Genomic DNA, 22,497 nt, shown 5'->3' on the forward strand with positions numbered 1-22,497 from the left:
GATATTTGAGAACATCAGTGAATCTGCTATGATACAATACATCGCGATTCAATTCATAAGCTGATTGATAATTCGATATTTGACGATACCACTGAATCTGATTCAACATTTTATGATACAATTTGATTCATAAGGTAAACGATTCGATATTTGAAGATACCTCTGAATCTGCTACGATTCAGTTCATAAGGCAATGATACAGTATTTTTTGATCTCACTGAAACTGCTATGATACGATTAGATTTGATTCATACGGCAACGATCCAGTATTCGAAGATCTGCTACAATAAAAAACGTTACGATTCAGTTCGTAAGTCTACGGTTCGACGTTTGAGAACACCACCGAATCTGCTATGATATGACACGATTTGATTTTTGACGATACCACTGAATCAGATATGAATCGAATCACATTGTATCATAAAGCAACGCTCAGATATTTGACGATACCACTGAATCTGCTATGATACGATTTGATTCACAATGAAATGATTCAGCATTTGACAGCATCACAGAATTTGCTACGACACAGTACTATGCGATTTGATTCGTAAGTCGGTTCATAATTCGATATTTGATGATAATACTGAATGTGCTACGATACAATACAATTCCGCTCGATTCATAAAACAACGATCCGTTATTTGATGACACCACTGAATCCGCTACAACGCGATTCGATTCACACGGGAACGATTCAATAATTGATGAAACCATAAAAATATGATATAAAAATGATATTATTTTTTACACACCATTTGCCTGTACTTTTTTCAGTAATAAGTCAAATGGCCTGATTGCTACACCCCTACTAGGTGCTGAATAAATGCTTTGCGATATTAAAAAGCGAAGGATCAAGCTGTGAGATTAATTTTCTTTTTTTCTGCAGAGATTTCAGCAGCAGGAACTAAACTCTAATCCGTATGCCGTCTGCTCCTGCGGCTCCCGAGATGTCGTTTCTCCGCGTTTTTTAATAGAGGGGAAACTAAGAGATGTTCCTCGCTCTGTCGTGAGAGCCGAACCAGCTGAACGGCCATCTGCACCGGCACGCCAGGGGTTTAAAGACATGCGGTGATAAATCAGAGAGATTGTGTGCAGCGTTCAGCCTTACAGCTCACACAGCTGTGTAACAGGGTCTTATTGAGAATTAGCTCCAGGTTTAATCCGTATCAACAATTACGCACGTTTTGTTTTTTTTAATCCGTTTACGTGAAGCGTCCACAGTGGACGTCCCTGCGAATCAGCTGTTACTATAGAAACGATTACATACCACTATAATATTAATATAAACATGTGATTTGTAGATGCACTACTATCAGAGCTGCTGTTCAAGGAAATTAATCACCACCTTCCGACCAATCAGAATCGAGAATACGACAGCACTGTATTATAATCAAAGTTATGACATTTTTTTCTTCTTCTTCTTCTTTTCCTCTTTCTTTTTTCTAGGTTTATCCTTCAGTGAACAATGTCCGAACCAGTTTGGAAGGCTACCCAGGTATCATTAATCAAGAATTAGCTTCTAATAAATATTAGAAATATTTCTTTTAAATCGCTGAAATCTGCATATGTCAGTCAAGACACCTTTTTTTTTTTTTCCTGTGTTGGAGAAGAGGCTGCTTTAAATACCTTAACTATACTATGCAAATAAATATTTTATTTTCAAGTCAAATATCCTGTATATAGATTGTTTTAAAATAATTATTAATAATTTAATTAATAATTATTAAATCAATCTTTATTTCTTTTTAATAATCTTATCAAGTGAAATTTCTTACTGTATAGATATATAATTACTTTTTAGTATTTATTTATTTATTTATTTATTATTTCAAATTGTACCAAATTACAGACAAAACTTGTCTAAGAACCAAAATCTGGTTCTGATTTTCTCAGGAATTATTACATATTTTGCCGATATTGAATGAAAGAGGCTTTATTACTTATTAAATGTTATTTCTAATTTTTCTGTGCAGCTGGAGGTTCTTTACCCTACAGTATACAGACAGCACAGAAGCAGATCTGGCTCCATTCCTATTTCCAGTGAGTCCTCCGCCTTTCTCCTGTTTGTCCATCTTCGGTGGTTTTGGCGTCTCATTATGCCAGGAGCCTCTCTGAAGAGTCATCCACATCCATACGTGCCCTTTCAGGGACATTTTAAAAGATCGTTTACTTCGGCACTAAATTGAACGATAACTGTTTCACAGCTGCCTTCATTTTGGCTTAGAAAGCAGAAACGGATTATTACGATGCCATTACGATCATGCCATTTTTTTTTTTTTGCGTTCTTCCTGAGTGTCTCTGAAACGCATCTCAAATGATGTTTTACTCGTGTTCATGTATTTTTAATTATACACTGTCGAGTGTGTTTCTCAGCCTGTTTTCACTCCGAATGCCCGCTGGTCGTTAATATTCAGAAGCAGAGCCCCAGCGCTCATTAATATTCATTAGATGACTTGAATAAGTCCTGAAATACAACTGGATCGAAGTTAGTGTGAGTTTCCAAACAAGAGGGAAAGAAGAAGGGGGGGGGGGAAAGGATAAATTGCATACTGTGTATGTTTGAAATAATTTCTGTATCTGTAAAAAAGAACAAGATAAAAAAAAATCTTGAAATAGACTGGCAGTTTGTGACCTCATATCGGTCATTTGTTGTACTGCAAAATTTCCTTCTCTCTCTCATTCTTCTTCACTCCTTCTCTCTCTCTCTCTCTCATTCCTTCTGTCGCTGTATGCATCTTTCTGTCTGTCTCTCTCACTCACTCTTTCTTTCTGTCTCTCTCCCTTACTCTCTTCCTCCATCTCTCCCTGCCTGTCTCTCTCTCTCTCTCTCGCTCTCTCCACCTCCCTCTTTCTCTTCGTCTTTCTCTCTGTCTGTCTCAGTGGATGGAGAGCCGAAACCTCAGGCAGGAGCAGTGCGATGCCCCACATCAAGACCTACATGAGGACGTCGCCGGATTTCTCTCAGCTGGCCTGGTTTCTCGTTACGAGGTTAGACTCGGACCTTTAATTAAAACGTACTTTGAGGTCCCCCGTGAACATCATTTTAAACTCTTTGTAGAATAACATCTCTTCACTTCCTTATTGTTAATGTTGTCACTTTTACACTCATCAAAAATGGAAGGATCTATAAATTCTATGAAAATTGTAGCCACACCCACCAATCCCTAATAAATCAAACACCAACCTATATAATCAGCATTAGAGGAATTCAAGAGGAGTTAACCATTTGGGCTTCAAATGGATGCTCACTAGCACCTTCTATGTTCCCCTGTACTTCAGCACCACGACGTCTTGAGTTTATGAGCGAGGACCAATCACAGCGAGTCTCAGGAACGCTGCGTGTGAGGCGGGAATACATCCTGGATAGGAATGCCAGTCCATCTAAGTGCACCATGTACGCACATATATACACCTTAGGGTTTAGTTTAGAGAAGCTAATCTACCTACCGGCATGCTTTTTGGAGGTGGGAGGAAACCAGAGAACCCATAAAAACAAGAACAAGTGAAACTCCAGAAAGGGGGAAACTGGAGGTCAGGATCGAACCTGGGAACCCTGGAACAAACCCAGTAAAATGACCGATTAATGATCAGTTACTTCATTTATGGAATTAAGTAAATACCATAATGTTATATGGAACAGCTGGAATTCACTACGGTCTCTCTCTTTCTCCTTCTGCTTTCCCTCTCTCTCTCTGGGACTGTCTCTCTCTCTTTCCCTCAATCTCAGTCTCTCTCTCTCTCTCCTTCTGCTCTCCCTCTCTCTCTCTCTCTGGGGCTGTCTCTCTCTCTCTTTCCCTCACTCTCAGTTTCTCTCTCTCTCTTTGTGCTCTCCCTCTCTCTCTGGAACTGTCTCTCTCTCTCTCTCTCTCTTCTTATCACTCCCTCCCTCTCTGGGACTCTCTCTCCTTCTGCTCTCCCTCTCTCTCTGGCACTGTCTCTCTCTCTCTCTCTTTCCCTCACTCTCAGGGACTGTCTCTCTATCTTTCCCTCACTCTCAGTTTCTTTCTCTCTACTGTCAGTCTCGGTGTTTCTCTCTGGGACTGTCTCTCTCTCTTTCCCTCACTCTCAGTCTCTCACTCTCTGGGACTGTCTCTCTCTCTGGGACTGTCTCTCACTCTCTCTCTCTCTCTGGGACTGTCTCTCTCTTTCTCTCACACTCTCAGTTTCTCTCTCTCTACTCTCTGTGTTTCTTTCTGGCACTGTGTCTCTCTCTTTCCCTCAGTGTCTTTCTTTATCTGTCTGTCTCTTTCTGCTCTCTGTCTCTCAGTTTCTCTCTCTTGCTCTCTGCCTGTCTGTCCCTGTTTCGTTCCATCTCTCTCTCTCTCTCTCTCTCTCTCTCTCTCTCTCTCTTCCTCCGTCTCTCTCTATATATCTCTCGGTCACTGTCTCTCTCTCCTCTCTTTCTCAGCCTCTCTCTCATTCTCTGTCTGAAACCTCAAACAAAAGCCAAATTTAGCCATGTGTTTTTTGATCTTCACAAGCAATTATCTGTAATTATTTATCACTCGTAACTCTTAGACACAACACACACAAGTAATAACGCCGAGTCCGTGTCTCTCCGTTTGTCTCATCATCATGAAAGTGCTGAGCTGAATACAGCGGGAACACGATAAAGTCTGTTTTTCTGAGAACTGTCCAAAAAGGCCCGCTTCGATCGCTCATGCAGCATACGCCGTCACCTTGGAGTAAAGGTGCAGGGCATATGGTGTCATTTCTTTCTTTTTTTTTTAAAGAAAGGTCAAAGAATACACATCTGTTTCTCCCAGCCCAATAACCTGACGCCATCTCGAGAGAAAAATTCTCACGGCCAATTTCTTCAGTGTGACACAAAGCTCATTTTCTCAACCGTGTGTGTGTGTGTTTGATCAGTGTATGTATTATTCACGTGACTCTATTTATCCGCGTTTAGTCAGGCTTCTGGTGCACCTTATTTCACTGGCCATCGCCTAGCAGCAGAGTCATAACCTTCTGCCTTTATTGCGCTGTTTTGAAGCTCTCGTGTTTATGAGGCTTTATTGCGCGAGTGTGTGTGTGTGTGTGTGTGTGTGTGTGTGTGTTGCGTCTCGGACACAGGACCAGGATTGTGTTTGCATGTCGGAATTGTCACTCCCTAACAATCGATGCTCAAGTGGAGCGAAGGAGTACCCTGTGGACTGTAAAACGTGACGAAGCGTGGCACTGGTGCACGATTCACATCGAACAGCTTTCAAATCACGTGTCAAGAGTCAGAGAAGGAGGGCTGCAGGAGAGACTCGAGAAACAAACACTTCTTTAAAAAAAAAAGAAAAGAAAAAAAATAGAATGCATCATGGTGTAACTAGGGTAGGCGTTTTTATCCCCCTGGAGATTCAGGGTGCGAAGTAAGTTCATAAACAAAATAATATTTAAATTGTTGGCAAACTGCAATGGTATAAGAGGAATAAAACACATGGAGATGTGCTGGTATAGGAAAATAATCAACAACAGGGTAGTGTGATGAAGCAAGGTTACTGTTACCAAGTTGTTCCATCACTAGCTTCTCTCTTTTCTCTCTCTCTCTCTCTCTCTCGAAGTTAATAATACAAAAAACTCAGCTTGTCATGTTACTGAGAAATCACAACCCGTGAACACTTCTGTCTGGAAGATTTTGTGTGTGTGTGTCTTCAGGAGCAAAATCTGAGAGACGCAATACTTCAGAAGACTTTCCATTTGATCTGATCGCTTTCTAGGAAAAAGTACAGCGATAATAATAAGGTCTCTGGTTAGATTTTTTTTCCTCCTCCATGAACAATCGGAGGACATTGCGGAATCCATTATATTTCCTGCTAAGTTTCACTTGCTAGGCGGAGTGCATCAGCCTGGAGAGTGTGCAGAGTGGGTCTCGGTACATTTACACAGGGATGTGGAGTGGATTTAGAGGAGATCAGCAGCACCAAGTTATTCCTTCTCTTTCATGAAGATTAAAGCCTCTTGAGTCGGACATGGCCTCGAAGTACGTTCTCACTCCTCCATCAGCGTTCCAGCTCGCTCTCCCCAGACCCTGGGAGCTCTCACAGCGTTGCTGCTGTGTAATGTTTGAAGAATTAAAGGTTGTTGTCCAAGCGATTGCATCTGTAACGTGAGACGATGGCTTTTTGGCGTTTTGGTGTGAATCCACCGTGTTGTACAGGTCTTCTGAAATATAGACGCATATTTCGAGATATTTCAGAGTCGATGTCATTGTTCCGTCAAGTACCCGTGAACATTTTAAAGCACTAAAATAATCCACGTCCAAGAAACTACTAAAAAGTGCCTAGGAACATCTCTACACCTTTATTTATCCTCAATCAAAATATACATGCGTATTTATAACACCCCATTGTCTTTCCGCAGACGAAAATATCTAGCAGGCTAGTTATCTGTTGCTAAATTGGCTCATATTTGTCACATTTTGTCAGCACTATTCCTGGCTAAGTTAACCAGATAGCTTAACCTGAGGGTTGTGGCTACGTTTCCAGATAAAGTCACATAGTCGATTTGCATACTGAATGTGATTGGATCATGTGAATATATCTTGTGACATTACAAAATTGCGCTTATACAGTGCAGAATACCGCCCAAATCAGGTTTGTACAGAAAAAAAAATCAGACCCAAGACTAATCTACATTCACTGGAACAAGCAAGAACCTAGAGGAGCTGAATTTTTTTGTGTTACTTTAGTGGTAGAGTTTAGTGGTACTTTAAACCCTTGAAGAAAAAAAAAAAAAAGAGGCATTTTTCCAAAATCTTTGCCTGTACTCTATGTATGATCCACAGTGCCAATTTGTCCAAAGCCGCCTGGGGGGCGCTGGAGAAAAACAATACTCAGATGATGGTTCGTTCCTACGAGCTGGGAGTTCTGTACCTGCCTTCAGCCTTCGTAAGTACCCTAACTTCCTAACTCAGAAAAACGCCACAGTATTGATATTGGTATTCTGTATGTACATGTATGAAGGACCAAAGTTGACAACAACAAAAGATAAAGATTACACCAATGAAGCATATCCAAAGAGAAAATGAAGAAGTACCTGCAGTGTGCTTTAGTAATAAAATGTAGAAGTAGTACACAAACAGGACGTTTCGGGCAAAAGTCTAGCGCTTTCACATCCCGCAGCTTTGCTTGGACGCCACATGAACAACTATATATGGAAATATAACAGGAGAAAGTATTTAGCTTTGTCCTAAATAATAGCTTTCTCTCCAAAAACAAACATCCAGTGGGGTCCAAAACAGCGCGACCCATGCAAATGTTCAATACCTTGAATATTTCATATTCAGCACTGTTTCTACAGTAGGTCACTATTAATATGTAAGCACATTTGTCATACTGGCCATGTTAACTCGGGGATTTTCCTCGAGATCTATCCCGTCGGCTGAAGCACGAGTTTCGACGACACGCCAATGGATCCAAACCAACATGGACCATCGTGTTTTACACAGAATTGCTGAGTCGATGCCATCTTTAGTGCAGCTTTAAATACTAAGACATTCTGAAATTCATGTAAATATTCTACTTTTCATTATGCTTGATATTAATGAAATGAAAAACAAACTTGTATTGCACTACAAAAGAATGCAAATAGAACTTTTTCTGTTTTGTTTTTTTTTCCTCAGACACTTGTGGACTTGTGTATAAACTTTATTTGGCAAAATTACTGACACCCCTAAGGGATAAACAAATTCTTGAAAAGGTTTTTATTTTCATCACAGTCTCCAGGAACTGTGTTGTTGCCTTGTCTTGTTTCCATGGTGTATAAATATGAGGTTGCACACGTTTTGTCGTTCATTACTATAGAAAAAAAACTGAGAATTTTTGACATGGATATATTATATATATATATATGGTGTTGACTGACAGGTGAGTTTACAATGAAGTGTACACAGACGAGCTCTTTTATAAAAGCAGAGCTTCATTGTTTGTTTTGTTCGTCAGTATACTCCGGTCTCGGCTTGGTAGTGTAATGTAGTAAAGCCTATATCATGCTGTACAGCAGCACATTTCTTTTTATTCCCCCCCGTATGAACATAGGCGGCTTTTGTGCCATCCGTCTGCATTCTCGCTGGGTAATTTGTCCTTGTTGGATTACTTCAAAAGTTGCTAAGCAACAGTAAAGCTCAGTTCACTAGCTGTGGTAGAAATTGAAGGGACCGTGAGTGACCGAAAGAGTGCCGGCATAGGATGTGCTCTTTTACCGAAGAAAAGATGTCGCGCGTTTCATAATGCCGTTCTCGCTTCTTTCCAGACGGCTGAACAGCCTGTAATCAAGATTATTTTATTCAAATCATTTGAAACCTTTGCTGCTCAGATCACTCGAGTGTTTAAATGCCTCAGACATGTATCGAATATGAATTCCAGGTTAATTCCATCACTTATTTTCCATGCAAAATATATGATATTTTATGGCACATTGGAAAATCAGGTCACATTATCTGGTTCTGCTTTACAATGCCAGTCCGTTTTTAACGTTTGCTCCTTTGGTGCATTAATTAAAAGTCTTATCTGAAAGCCAGACAGGTTCAACTAACAATCATTTCTATTGCGCTCCTAATTAAAGCATAATCAAATTCTGCAGTCATTAGCTATGTCCAGACAGGACTCCGTCTCTGTATTGATAAAGTGTTGCCATATAATATCTGGAGTGTACGCTGTGGTGACTGTTAGCGAGCCTTAATCGGATTTCATCGACCCAAATATTACCGTTCGGGCTGAACTCGGGGTCGGCTCGGACTGCCTGATGTAGTGGTTAAAATCAAAGCCGGGTTAAAGTCGCATCTTTGAGGACATGTCAAGCTTGGAGGTGTCTGATGAAAGCTAGTCGGACTCAAATCATTCAATTAATCACTCGCGTCCGTGTCCTTTTAATGCTTAGAGATAACTTAAACAGCGTTAGTTTGTCGTATTAACTTTCTCCTGCTGTACCACTGATACACAGTCTCAAGTCTCAAGACGTTCACAGGTAATATTTATAACGACTTGTCTTTATCAGTTGATCAACACTAGGTCCGGTACTCTTTTTTTTTTTTTTTTTCGTCATGGCGTGAGGGTATTCAGACACTTTTGGGTTTTTTTTTTATTTAATATACTTCCATTGCATATACAATGTCCACTTCAAATGTGCACACTTGATATCTTTTGTCTTTGTAAATATGAACAAAAATAGTATGTATTTATAAAGATAATAAACAGTCAATCGGAAAAGAGTCGCAGGACGACCTGAAAGCAGCAGGAACTACAGTTACAGAGAGAACAATAAGCGAATGAACTGCAGTGCAAGTCTGAGAATTTAATCTCACCATCCAAGGAACTCAATCCGGGGAGAAGATGGCCGTCTTAACAAGACGACGACCCTCAAACACACAGCCACGATAACTCAGGAAGGCCTTGCAGGGCCGAGCCAATCTCCTGACCTGAATGCTTGTGAAAATTTATGAAGGATTTTGAAATTGCGAGTCCATCAGAGGGCTCTTGGTAACCTTGGGGAATTGAAGATGATCTGCCAAGAGGAATGGAACAAAACTGAATCACAGTCCTGCAAAATGCCAATTACCACTTATATTTATATACTTTATATATTATATACTTTATAAACATATATTTGTGTATGCTTATGAATACAAAATTTTTTGGCTCATATTTATAGGTACATAGTCAAAAGACATGTCTGTAATTATTATTTATCTTAAAATAACAAAACCAAAAGTAAAGAAAATATTGTGTATACGCCCACTGGGCAAGAACATTGTGAAATACGACATTTTTATCTTCTTTTTATAATGTCCCTCTGTAGCAAATGAGCACATTTCCAGTGGAGAAGAACATCTTCCCCGTCTCAAGCTCCTCCACAGGTTTCCCTGTGCCATTCGATTTGCCACCACTTCGCTACTCCAGTAAAGGTGAGAATGATCTCGTCGTTCATGTGACTCAAGACGTGTGTAAAACTCCAGCAGAGATTTCACTCTGTAAAATGGTCTCTGTATAGGTATAAATCACGTAGTGGATGACGGGGGGTGAGAATCCAATCTGCCGGGAACCTCAAAATTCGATCAGCTTAGATGATGTAACGCACATCAAATTTTTGGATTTATGTAAATTCATTTAGAACAGGGCCGTAATGGCCTTGAGGGGTATTTCGCCCCGAAGCACAGTCAGGAGGGTGGTTAAGGATCACAGATGGAGACTTGTAGAAGACTGACGCATTTTGGAGCCAAATCTACAATTAGAAGACACCTCCAATGTGAACAAATTATCTGGAAGAAAAAGCCTTTTCTTTCATTTAACCACAAATTAAAATTCTCTCCGGCTTTAAAACCTGAACATTTTAATCCAATTAAACAATTACATCGAAAATCTCTCCACAAATAATTTGCCAATTAGCACATATTTATTCCATCTTTTGCATATTTGAATAGAATTCGAGGGGGAAATGTATTCGGACGTTTCACTTAGGTTTTTTTTTGTATTTTATTAAGTACACTATAATATCAGTTACCATATTACAGTTTTAGTCTGAATGAGATATAATGCCAGTTGTGTCGTGTGTTTGTTGTGCGCAGATCTTTACCGCTCACTAGACAATGTTTTACGAGTGTCTGTTAAAGTGTGTTTGAGCATTTTGATTGCTCGGTCCGTAACTGCCGTAGAAAATCCATCGATCGCCTTTGCTACATTTCTGTTAAAGATCATCACGGGCTCACGGGCGTTTGACCTGATGCTCTGTCTGCGTGACCTTTAACGATTGCAATCAGAAGCTCCATTGAAACACGCAAAGTCGTCCCTTTATGAACCGAGGCAAAAGACGTCTGCGGTTGCCATGGCAGCGCACATCTTTAACGACAGAGGACGACACGGCCGAAAGCCGTTAGCCGTGTCGCCCCAGATGAGTTGGTATATTTTATATATATATATATATATAAAATATACGATTTGGTTGGCGTGAAAGTGAGAAGCTGAACACTTGATTTTTTTTAACTAGTCATGATGAGAACAGAGAGTCCTCAGGCATTTTTCTGCTGAAAATTGTTATGGCCTCGTGGCCTTGGACATGTACAGAACAGCAGTCAGAACAGCAGTCAGAACAGCAGTCAGAACAGCCTCCTCTTTCTCCACTTCATAAACCGTCTAAGAATAATCATTGTTTCGCCGCGAATACGCAGCCGGCGTCATGCCCTCGAGTGCGAACATATGAACACATTTATCATTTTCCTTGCGCTCGTCAAAAAAGCAGCTCTCCACCACAATACTGCGTACAACACCGGTGCAAAAAGACATTTCAAAATGGACATTTAAAGGTTTTTAGTGTAGGAAAGAGATAACTGATAACCTCTAGGCAACTCAACATCACTTCCTCCATGATTGCTCGACCTCCTGAGTGCATTTCTGTCACTGTAGTGCTTAAAGTTAATTATCCTGATAATTATGAACATTTTCTTTAGTCCTTGAAATACGTGAGCTTTAAAAAAAAGATGTCCCGAATCCCTGTTAGTGTAAACGGAAAGGGAAATGGCTGACAGACAGGGCAGGAATAATTTTTTTTTCACTTTATTTATATCTCTCTCTTTCTCTTTCTCTCTCTCTCAGTTCAATTCAATGTGTGCCTTATTGGCATAACAATTTTTCTTTTTGTATTGCCAAAGCAACATACAAAAACAGAGCAAGAGAAGTAGGAAGTGAACAAAACATAAAGTGGAAAAAAAAGTAATGAAAAAAAATTAACAGATGCTAAATAAATATGTATCTAAATTAATAACTAGATGCAACATCATATACATTAATGGTATCAAAGGAACACAGGGATAAGGTGTTAAAGTGGGGTTAGTGTGGGCGGGTGTTTATGGTGGTAGGTGGGGTTAGGGTGGGCGGGTGTTTATGGTGGTAGATGGGGTTGGGTTGGGGGGTGTTTATGGTGGTAGGCGGGGTTAGGGTGGGCGGGTGTTTATGGTGGTAAGTGGGGTTAGGGTGGGTGGGTGTTTATGGTGGTAGGCGGGGTTAGGGTGGGTGGGTGTTAATGGTGGTAGTCGGGGTTAGGGTTGGTGGGTGTTTATGGTGGTAGGCAGGGTTAGGGTGGGTGTTTTTTTATGGTAAGTGGGGTTAGGGTGGACGGGTGTTTATGGTGGTAGGCAGGGTTAGGGTGGGTGGATGTTTATGGTGGTAGGTGGGGTTAGGGTGGGTGGATGTTTATGATGGTAGGCGGGGTTAGGGTGGATGCCCTCTATCTCTCTCTCTTCCTATCTCCCTACCTCTCTCTCTTCCTGTCTCTCTCCCTATTTCTCTCCCTCTTTCCCTCCCCATCTCTATTTGGCTCCCCCGCTCTCTTTGTCTGTATCTCTATCGCTCTCTGTCTCTCTCTTCCACTCTCTCTCCCTCTTTCTCTCTCTCTCCCCCCTCTCTCTCTCTCTCTCTCTCTCTCTGCCTCCACTGTTCTCACCTTACATGTCAATGATGAGGAAGACATGGTTTAATTGGCCTCTAAATCACCACAGGAGCTTACCCATATACAACCCTTTACACGCACGCACACACAAACACACACACACATACACACACACACATACACACACACACACACACAGGCACAGACACACTTTCTGGGAAATGTCAAGGGAGCAATGTGACAGATAGTTCATGGAGAAATAATTAGTTATGTCTTCTTAATGGTTTTCATTTATATTATTTAACATTCCTGTTATATACTGTATTATTATGTTTTAGCTTAGTTTAGTTTTTTTAAATGTTTGAAATATTTGTGCGAGCTGCTAAATGTATCCTGCCAGATTGATGAAAACATTTTCATATTGTGGAGGATTGCACTGTTGTTGTTCATTTAGATAATTGAATTCCCCAGTCATGTCCTCAGGCAAGCTGTAATGCTCGTGATAAGCATCATTCCGCTTCCTCTGAAAGCATCGTTTCTTTTTTTCAACGATGTTTCGACCTGGATGCGAATATATCAGACTAATTGAGCACTGAGCCGTCCTCTGCACTTAGTAATCAGCAGTTCGGTATTATTAATAATGATGCATGCAGCTGTATGTGAACATGTAGCATTTTATGGGACATCTGATTTTCTTCAGTTTTCTCATCCTTTATGATCTTAACTCGGGATAAGAAGCTTTATAACGTCAGCTTGTGATGGACAGTAACTCATAATCTCTGGTGTGTTTATGGAGGTCTTATCCTCGACTGCCGGCTTTGTTTTTATGGTTTAATCTGACTGTGTCTGCTGGTTGCCATGGATACCCCGGTTCTCAGCCTTGGTCCTCTTTTTCTGGAAATCTAGACCTTCACTATTAAGTCAGTGTGACACGGCACGTCACCGAATCCTTAGACCCGTTCCCTTAGAGTTCTACTATCAGAAATAATAAACGTTATATGACAAATTGTTTTTAATGTTTCAGAAACTATTAACGATCGCACAGTAACATCTCTACACCATTACTGTCTTAAAAAATGCATAGATCTCTAATAACGCAGTAATCTAGAAACGTCCACATGACCTCCTGCCATCGCTAATAACTAGCTGGCGAGTACGCTAGCTAATTTTTTAACAGGTTTGGCTGCTGTTTAAGTTAAACATGTTTGTAACATATTTTGTATGTTTAAGAAGTATTTTAAAAGATTTAAAGGTCTTCCAACTTGGTGGCTGTTGCTAGACTTGGCAACGTTTTAGACCCTTTTAGCAATTTTTTTTAAAAGAGACAAATCTAGCGACTTTTTGAGCAGATGTTAACAACTGTCCTGCACTGGATTATACGAGTTGAGCAGGTTTACTCGACTTGGTGTCTAAAGCCTGAATGAGTTGCGTTTATACAAGCTGGTTCCTAACAACCAATCACCGATCACCACTGATCCCAACAACCAGTCACTGATCGCCATTGTTCCCAACAACCAATCACCATTGTTCCCAACAATCAATCACCGATCGCCATTGTTCCCAACAACCGATCGCCATTGTTCCCAACACCCAATCACCATTCTTCCCAACAACCGATCACCATTCTTCCCAACAACCAATCACCATTCTTCCCAACAACCTATCGCCATTGTTCCCAACAACCGATCACAGATCGCCATTGTTCCCAACAACCGATCACAGATCGCCATTGTTCCCAACAACCAATCACTGATCGCCATTGTTCCCAGCAACCAATCACCATTGTTCCCAACAACCAACAACCGATCACCATTGTTCCCAGCAACCAATCACCATTGTTCCCAACAACCAACAACCGATCACCATTGTTCCCAACAACCAATCACCATTGTTCCCTGCAACCAATTACCGATCACCATTGTTCCCAACAACCAATCACCATTGTTCCCAACAACCAATCACCATTGTTTCCAACAACCGATCACCATTGTTCCCAACGACCAATCACCGATCACCATTGTTCCCAACAACCAACAACCAATCACCATTGTTCCCAGCAACCAATCACCATTGTTCCCAACAACCAACAACCGATCACTATTGTTCCCAACAACCAATCACCATTGTTCCCAGCAACCAATTACCGATCACCATTGTTCCCAACAACCAACAACCGATCACCATTGTTCCCAACAACCGATCACCATTGTTCCCAACGACCAATCACCATTGTTCCCAGCAACCAATCACAGATCGCCATTGTTCCCAACAACCAACCACCATTGTTCCCAACAACCAATCACCATTGTTCCCAACAACCGATCACCATTGTTCCCAACGACCAATCACCGATCACCATTGTTCCCAACAACCAACAACCAATCACCATTGTTCCCAGCAACCAATCACCATTGTTCCCAGCAACCAATCACCATTGTTCCCAGCAACCAATCACCATTGTTCCCAGCAACCAATCACAGATCGCCATTGTTCCCAACAACCGATCACAGATCACCATTGTTCCCAACGACCAATCACCGATCACCATTGTTCCCAACAACCAACAACCAATGTTCCCAGCAACCAATCACCATTGTTCCCAACAACCGATCACCATTGTTCCCAACAACCAATCACCATTGTTCCCAGCAACCAATTACCAATCACCATTGTTCCCAACAACCAATCACCATTGTTCCCAGCAACCAATTACCGATCACCATTGTTCCCAACAACCAACAACCGATCACCACTGTTCCCAACGACCAATCACAGATCACCATTGTTCCCAGCAACCAATCACAGATCGCCATTGTTCCCAACATCCGATCACAGATCACCATTGTTCCCAACAACCGATCAACATTGTTCCCAACAACCAATCACCATTGCTCCCAACAACCGATCACCATTGTTCCCAACAACTGATCGCCATTGTTCCCAACAACCAACAACCGATCACCATTGTTCCCAACAACCAATCACCATTGTTCCCAGCAACCAATCACCGATCACCATTGTTACCAACTAACAATAACCAATTATCACTGCTACCCAGTGACCAATCACTGACCACCGTTGTTTGTTCACCTACACACTTCTTTGTTCTTCATTTTAAACTCCTTCCTTGGTGATATTTACAGTAATAAAAGGGAGTCGTTCCATCCATAACCGTTTCCATCGTGTCTATTTCCCGACTCCTCACGAACGTTGCTTAATTTTTTTGCATTCTTGATTGAAATGATAGAATTTTGTTAATATGTAAATTGTTTGTTTGCGGTGCCCTGACTGAAGACAACTTCTTTTTAAAATAAATTAGTCATAATCTATGATTTCTGTTCTATTCGGATAAAACGATATTCTGTTTCCTTCTACTCGAAATACCTTCAGAAAATTGCCCTAAACACTTCCTTGTTACTTCACTGATATGCAAATGATCATGACGATACAACGGAATACGCAACTTAGTTTATGACATCAAGGTGATTTCACGCCTTAGCCACTTTTCCCTGAAAAGAGTTGCAAAAGTGAAAAATGCATTGGGTAATCTTTTTCTTTTCATGGAAATGTAACTGTGTACGAGTGTGAATTTTACTCAGGTAAAGGAAAGATACTCAGGTAAAGTAATTTGGTATAGTAACAAAATGTTACAGCTCCTTAACTACTTTCCGCCTCTGTCTATATCATCAGAATCAGATGCTTAAGAGAAGTTTTTTTGGGTTCCGATGCATTTTACTCTCCATACTAGCACTGAAAAAGGACATCTCTAGCATCATGTGCACTTTTTAAAGGACATTTGTGCTCATCGACGTATATATCTGTCTCTTTAGATCAGCCGTGGATCTGGAATATTCCATACACACAAGCGCCAGATACTCACGGAAACATCTGGGTCCCGTCCTGAAAGCCGCCGTTCCCATTGCTGCTTGGATACTAAGGGCCAAACGAGGACAGGAAGTACCTGCTGTCTATTACTGTTTTATTAAACTGGACTCTCGACTACAGTAAACATGGTGCTGGAAAAAAATAATAAAACAGACTGTGAGTATTTTTGATATTGACATAGTTAGGTAATAAAGAATTAGCAATGATAACTGTCCTAAGTCTCTTGAGCTTGTAGTATTTTTATTTCTGAATAGTATTTCAACGTGTAATCCATGTTGTCTTAAAATAAAACCTTTTTTATTTTCCCCACTCTCCACACTTTCAGCACAGACTGATGCAAATGGCTGAATGGTCCCTCTTGAGACAAATTGCTGTTTTCGAAGAAGCGCAGCTTTTTATTTATTTATTTATTTTTTTTTTTTTTTTGGTCTGAATGGCACCTGCATGCAATGAGACATCGGTAATTACGTTCCAGCTCCAAACTGAGGGCCTGCGAATTAGTTTTCATCTCGACCTTACCCAATCAGTTTGGGCACCATTTAAATGTCATCATTTCACATCTCATAGTGAGAGCACTTCCCTTTGTGTGTGTGTGTGTGTGTGTGTTTGCAGTACAACATAAGAGAGCAATCTGTCTGCAGAGGGCAAACACGGAGACAAACGATAAATGATGCGGGTAAGAAAATTCAAGGTAGGGTTCTGGGTGTTTCCACGGCGTGGTGCGATTCGCATCGTCACTATTTATTGCACGACGTGCGTTCGTATACCTGCATAAGTCTCGTATACACCTGACACAAGTGATACTTTTTAAATTAGGGAATGGATTAGTGTTTATTCAGCGGCTTTGCACAGAAACTGATATGTTGCTTAGCAACAGCATCGTAAATTTCCATTACAGCTGTAACAGCTTGATCTCTCGTGACTTGGATCGTTTTTTTTTTTTTTTGTGTTTGTTTGGTTTTTGGACACGAGTACATCTCAGATCTGCATACATTACCAGGAAAAAGGAGTAGAGTACACGGCACTTGAGAAAGCAGTATGAATTATGGATGTCGCTGAAAGCCTACGCGGACATTCGTGACATTTACAGATACCGTTTTATGATTTGACGGAATTCTGTCTTTCATCCTAAAAAGGTCATTCGGTATTGATCTCGGACTATTTCGGTTATTTCTAAACATTGTCGGCAGAGCACGACCGAATGCCGGGGACGTATCGCGTTTCCCCCGGTCCGTGTGACCTTACGGAAAGGTGGCCAACTTTTAGACTGTTTATTTCATACACCAACAATTATTTTTCGCTGTGATGTCATACGAGACATTTAAAACGTCACATCTGCATTCTGTTTAAATTAAACACCGTCTGCGGTCTGGGTCGAAATGGCCGAGAGTTCGATCCTGTGATTAAGGTTGCCAGGTCTTTGCAAGATTTCCAGAGTTACATCTTCTATATTGTATATTTATGTATATATTATTAAAGTATTTGAATCAGGTGTATTAATGCTAAGAAACATTAGCATTAGAAAAAAAGGTATGACAAATCTCAGCTTGCAGTAACTTACAGTCTTATGCTAACCGCTTCATCAAACAAGAGCTCTCGTCTATAATAAAACACTCATTTAGAGTCCTCTAAGACTGATTAACAAGTCCTGAAATACTTGATTATCCCTTCTTCCCCCTTATTTCCTTGCCAACAAAGAGTAAACTGTAATAAGGCATTAAAAAGTGTTCAAAAACCCCAGGAGTGCATAAAAAATAATGCTAATCATTTCAGAAAACCAAGTCACAGCCTACTTTGCCATCTTCTTCTACAAATATCTACAAGATGTCCCGTCTTCTGTTTTAACCTGCTCTGCTATTAACTAGAAACATGAAGTACTAGAGTTTATGCTAGAACTGAAATGGACTGTTATTGGACACCCACACTTTTTTTGTGTGTGTTTTCTTTGCACTTTGACCAAATGTACCAAACCGTTGGTGCAAACGGCCTCAGGTCTGATGGTAAAACACCCTTATTGTGGAAATAAAATTGTGATTAAACTGCTATAAATCACTGATAGAAAACACTGAAATGTGTGCTGCAGTGTGGTTTGAATCCAGGAACAGGCCTCTGAAACAAGTCCACTGTAGCAGAATAAATCAGGTGAACAAAATAAATTAAATCTATATTTGAGAAAAAACATGTCCCAACATGCCAGACTATTTCTTCTTTTTTTATATATATTTTTCTTTTCGTCTCTCCACACCAAGCCCCTGCTGACAAATCTGACAATTACCACAGACAGAACACAGAAATGTCTCAAGCTGTGATCTGGTGTACAAAATGTTCAGATTTAAAGGTTTGGACTTCGTACTCTATCTGATTGGATCTGAAATCTACCATTGTGTCTAAATCATAAGACATGTGTCAGCCCAATCCGCCAAACTCCCCTGCACTGTCAGGCAAACTCTACCCCCTAGCAGCCTAATTAAATAAAGCCCACCCACCGCATTACCCCGTTAGCCCAATTCGCCAAACCCCACCCCACGTGCCCCAAGACAGCCCAATCAAACAAACTCCGCCCCCAAGAAAAGCATAACACTGCCCAAATAAGAACAATATGAATAAAATATATTTTAAAAAAAACAAATAGTAAAAGACTCCATACAGCTTCAAGTTTCAGGAATCCAAATGACAGAAGTACCTCCCTTTTGAGGTACAAGTTCCTCGTGCTTTACAGTCCGACCCCAGTGACGTAAATCTGCTGCATACAAGTGGCTTTTGCGAGACTGGTGATCTAGACAATAGAAAAATATCTCTCACCAGACATTCTTCTATCATCCAACGATAAGTATCGCCATATCGATCCCACCTTCCTGTCAGCCCAATCAGCCAAAAAAATCTGCTCGTTTGTTTTTTGTTTATTGTTACCCAGACCTCCGATTGATGAGGACCATGTAAAGGTCTACATGACTCTGTAGTGCTTCAATGCATCATCAATTAACGCACAAAAGGGCTAATGAAAGGTCCACAGTCTTATCTCTGTCTTATTAACATCCGGAGTCTGTTTTATCTCTCGCGAGGGCGAGGATCGAAAAAAAGCATCGACTCCACTAAAGCAGATCGTTATGAGGCCCGAACAAGCAAAATAAATCGATCGGCGAAAGAGACGAACCATCAGATGTGTCCGAATCAACTGTTCAATACTTTCTAAAGAAACATAAAACGCACAGAGGAGCAAAAACGCTGCGGGAGTGCAGAAGACGGCGCGGTGGATCGTCAACGATATCATCTACAGCGAACAAAGTGACTGTAGCGGAGTTAAATAGGAGAACAGTGAGAATAAGTCATGCAGGAGACGGCTGACTGTAGTTAATATTTTAAAAGCTAAATGTCACGTTGTGCTAAAGTTTTATTTAAAGCATTGTAACTGGTAAATAAGTCTATGATTCATTCCTGTGTTATATTCAGCGTCCTTTATCAGACACCTGACATTTCTGAGATAATAGAGCGGACATCAGGGGTCACAGTGATGAAGAGAAATGCGCGTTTGGAAACAATGCAACGGCACATTAAAGACATAATGACGTTAAATAGAAAAAGTTCACTGACACTTTGTTCGGCTTTGTTTGGTTGTTTTTTCTTAAAAAAAAAGATTTTAGAATTAGCAAACTGAAATACCAGCAAGTATTTGGTCTAATTAAGTTGGATTTAAAGGTGCAATCAGTGTTTTGTTTTTTTTATAAATTGCTTGGGGGGGGGGCAGAGGAGTTTACGCTTCTTTGCGGTTTCTTGGTAACATGACAAAGCTGCGTTATTTTTTGTCTCATTAACGTCAATAGAAAGTGCTGGAACGACTGTTTATAGCTGCTATAACGTAAGTGAGGACAGGACCTATCTTGATTCACAGATGTTCCACAGCACAAAATGTAGCTATAAAAGGATAAAAAGTACAACAGACTTTGTTAATAAATGACTAATTATAGTGGTGTGGTATAAAGTGCTGTGGTATAAGACCTCGTGATGTGCTGTTATAGGAGAATAATCGACTTCTGAATGGTAACCGTAACTCCATCATTCATTATTTACCAAACAATTTCTTACAGCCGATTAGTTTTATGCTAGTGTGGTTACCATGACAACCCAAGGCATGGCTTTTAAAACGAGCATGAAAGGCAGAGTTACATTTGTACAGATTTTACGTTTCAAAACGTACATCGAAATCACTGACGTTACCTTTAAGAGTAGCTAACATGATGACGCGGAGCCGTGCTGAACCTCATACATCAGAGCCAGATTTGGAGATTTACTCAGGTGCGTGCTGAGCTGTTGATACAGTGATTAGTGAGCAGGATGTAAAATAAAATGGAGAGAGAGAGAAAAAAAATCTTTACAAATGCACAGTGTTACTGTTTCTGCCTGACACCTTCTAGGTGTTAAGAAGAAAATACTTACTAATTGTACCACACACTTACCCTGTTACTACATTCACTCCTTCTTAACAACTTTTCATAAACAAATTTCATAATCAAATAATCACATGAGAAATTTATACGTGTTCTTTTTTTTTTTTCTTGCTCATAGTCACATGCATATGATGAGGTGAAACATACTGTGATTCTTTTCCGAAGGGAAAAGGTTTTTGGTTTTTTTTTATTTTTACAAAAATCTCTTTTTCAAAAATAAACATATAACAATTGTATTTTTATTGTACCGTTCATTGACACTGGTATGCAATCAAATGATATATTCTGTACTTTTAATATGCATCTATTAGTCAAAAAAAGTCAAACTGCTCCTCATGCTGCATCACGGGGCAGCGGAACATATATTCAGAGGAAAGTGCTATCTACCCTCTTCCACATACTTTACATGAGCTGACTGACGCCCAGGATTTGCTAGTGTCGCTGTGATTGACAGCGGAGATAAAGTATGCCCCGCCCTCCATAAGAGCACGGCCATTTTACACCTAGTGTCATGGCTACGATATCATCCGATTTGAACTCGCAATAAGGCCAACGCTTTTTTGATGTGCCAGAAGTAAGCATATGAGGTCATTTTTAACTAGAAGTAATAGTTTTGTGGCAGCCCAATAATAGGTAAAGTAATGCTAACTGTATATGTGTGTATATATATATATATATATATATATATATATATATATATATATATATATAATTATGCTACTTGTATGTTAATTATATACCCAACCCCTAAGCTAACTTTAGCCTATTTTCCTCCTCAGATAGCGTTAGCTTAGTGTTAGCTGGTGCACTTTCTTGTCAGCAGGCTAATACAGGCTAACAAGCAAAGCTATACTTTTTAAAAAGTTACCGCCTATTAACAGTAATTTACAATATTTATAACTTTATATATCATTTCCTAAGTTTCAACTTAATTATAAATGAAATAAAAACTTACATTTCTTCCAGCTGCAACTGGTTTATTTTACTTCAGATTTGTTTGTGGGGGGTTTTTTTGAGGGGGGGGGGGTTCAGTCTTGACGGTTGACTGTTCACTTTCAGGTCCGCATCCCTAACCCAGCCCATTCATTATCAACACAATTTCAAATCCCATATCCTTCAGAAGTGTACTTTAAAATGAAATTTTTTTTTTTTTAAACTGTAAATTCTTCCAAATTTAGTTCAAATGCCGGGAGGAAAACTCCGCTGGTCAAGAGTTTGAATTATTTCTTCTTACCTCGCGCAGGAATTGGCGTTGTTCAGGAAGGCGGATCATTCCATTACAAGCTTTGTTGGGGGGGATTTCCATTTTGGGAACATTTCCAAGCGCGAAATCTTGATGAAAAATCCGTCTGGAACTGCACAGAAGATTAAATTGATTCGATATTATCACTTTGTTTTGTTATTATTTGCTGTAAAAAAAATAAAAATAAATAATAAATAAAAAATTAATACTACGTTTCCACATTTTTTGGTTGCGCCTGATCAGTAAAGTTTCAGGGTTGTTAAGAAACGCCCCGCCTCCAACATCATCATCATCATCTCTCCATCTCTGTCTGTCTCTCTCAGTCTCTCTCTCTCCATCTCTCCATCTCTCTCCCTCTCTCTCAATCTCTCTCCCCATTTCTCCATCTCTCTCTCCATCTCTCTCTCTCCATCTCTCTCTCCATCTCTCTCTCCCAATCTCTCTCTCCCCATCTCTCTCTCTCCCCCTCTCTCTCTCTCTCTCTCTCTCTCTCTGCACACGGGTGCGGTGCCATCATAAAAACTTCTGCGCACCAACAATAATTATTTTTTT

General features: G+C 40.2%; 1 protein-coding gene across 3 annotated transcripts in view; it reads left to right on the top strand.

Moving 5' to 3' along the window:
- tdp1 (tyrosyl-DNA phosphodiesterase 1) overlaps positions 1-18,546 on the top strand; it is a 32,376-nt gene extending 13,830 nt beyond the window's left edge. For 2 of the 3 annotated variants that reach the window (XM_053632698.1, XM_053632697.1), the window contains exons 11-16: positions 1,450-1,498; positions 1,977-2,043; positions 2,884-2,991; positions 6,779-6,881; positions 9,790-9,895; positions 16,203-18,546. In XM_053632698.1, the coding sequence (XP_053488673.1) occupies positions 1,450-1,498; positions 1,977-2,043; positions 2,884-2,991; positions 6,779-6,881; positions 9,790-9,895; positions 16,203-16,276 (507 nt within the window). In that variant the 3' untranslated portion in view covers positions 16,277-18,546. The remainder of the gene's footprint in view (positions 1-1,449; positions 1,499-1,976; positions 2,044-2,883; positions 2,992-6,778; positions 6,882-9,789; positions 9,896-16,202) is intronic. The other variant, XR_008386754.1, reaches the window with a different exon arrangement.
- The last annotated feature ends 3,951 nt before the right edge of the window (positions 18,547-22,497 follow it).

This window comes from Ictalurus furcatus, chromosome 9 (genome assembly GCF_023375685.1).
Source record: "Ictalurus furcatus strain D&B chromosome 9, Billie_1.0, whole genome shotgun sequence".
In the NCBI taxonomy this organism is placed as follows: domain Eukaryota; kingdom Metazoa; phylum Chordata; class Actinopteri; order Siluriformes; family Ictaluridae; genus Ictalurus; species Ictalurus furcatus.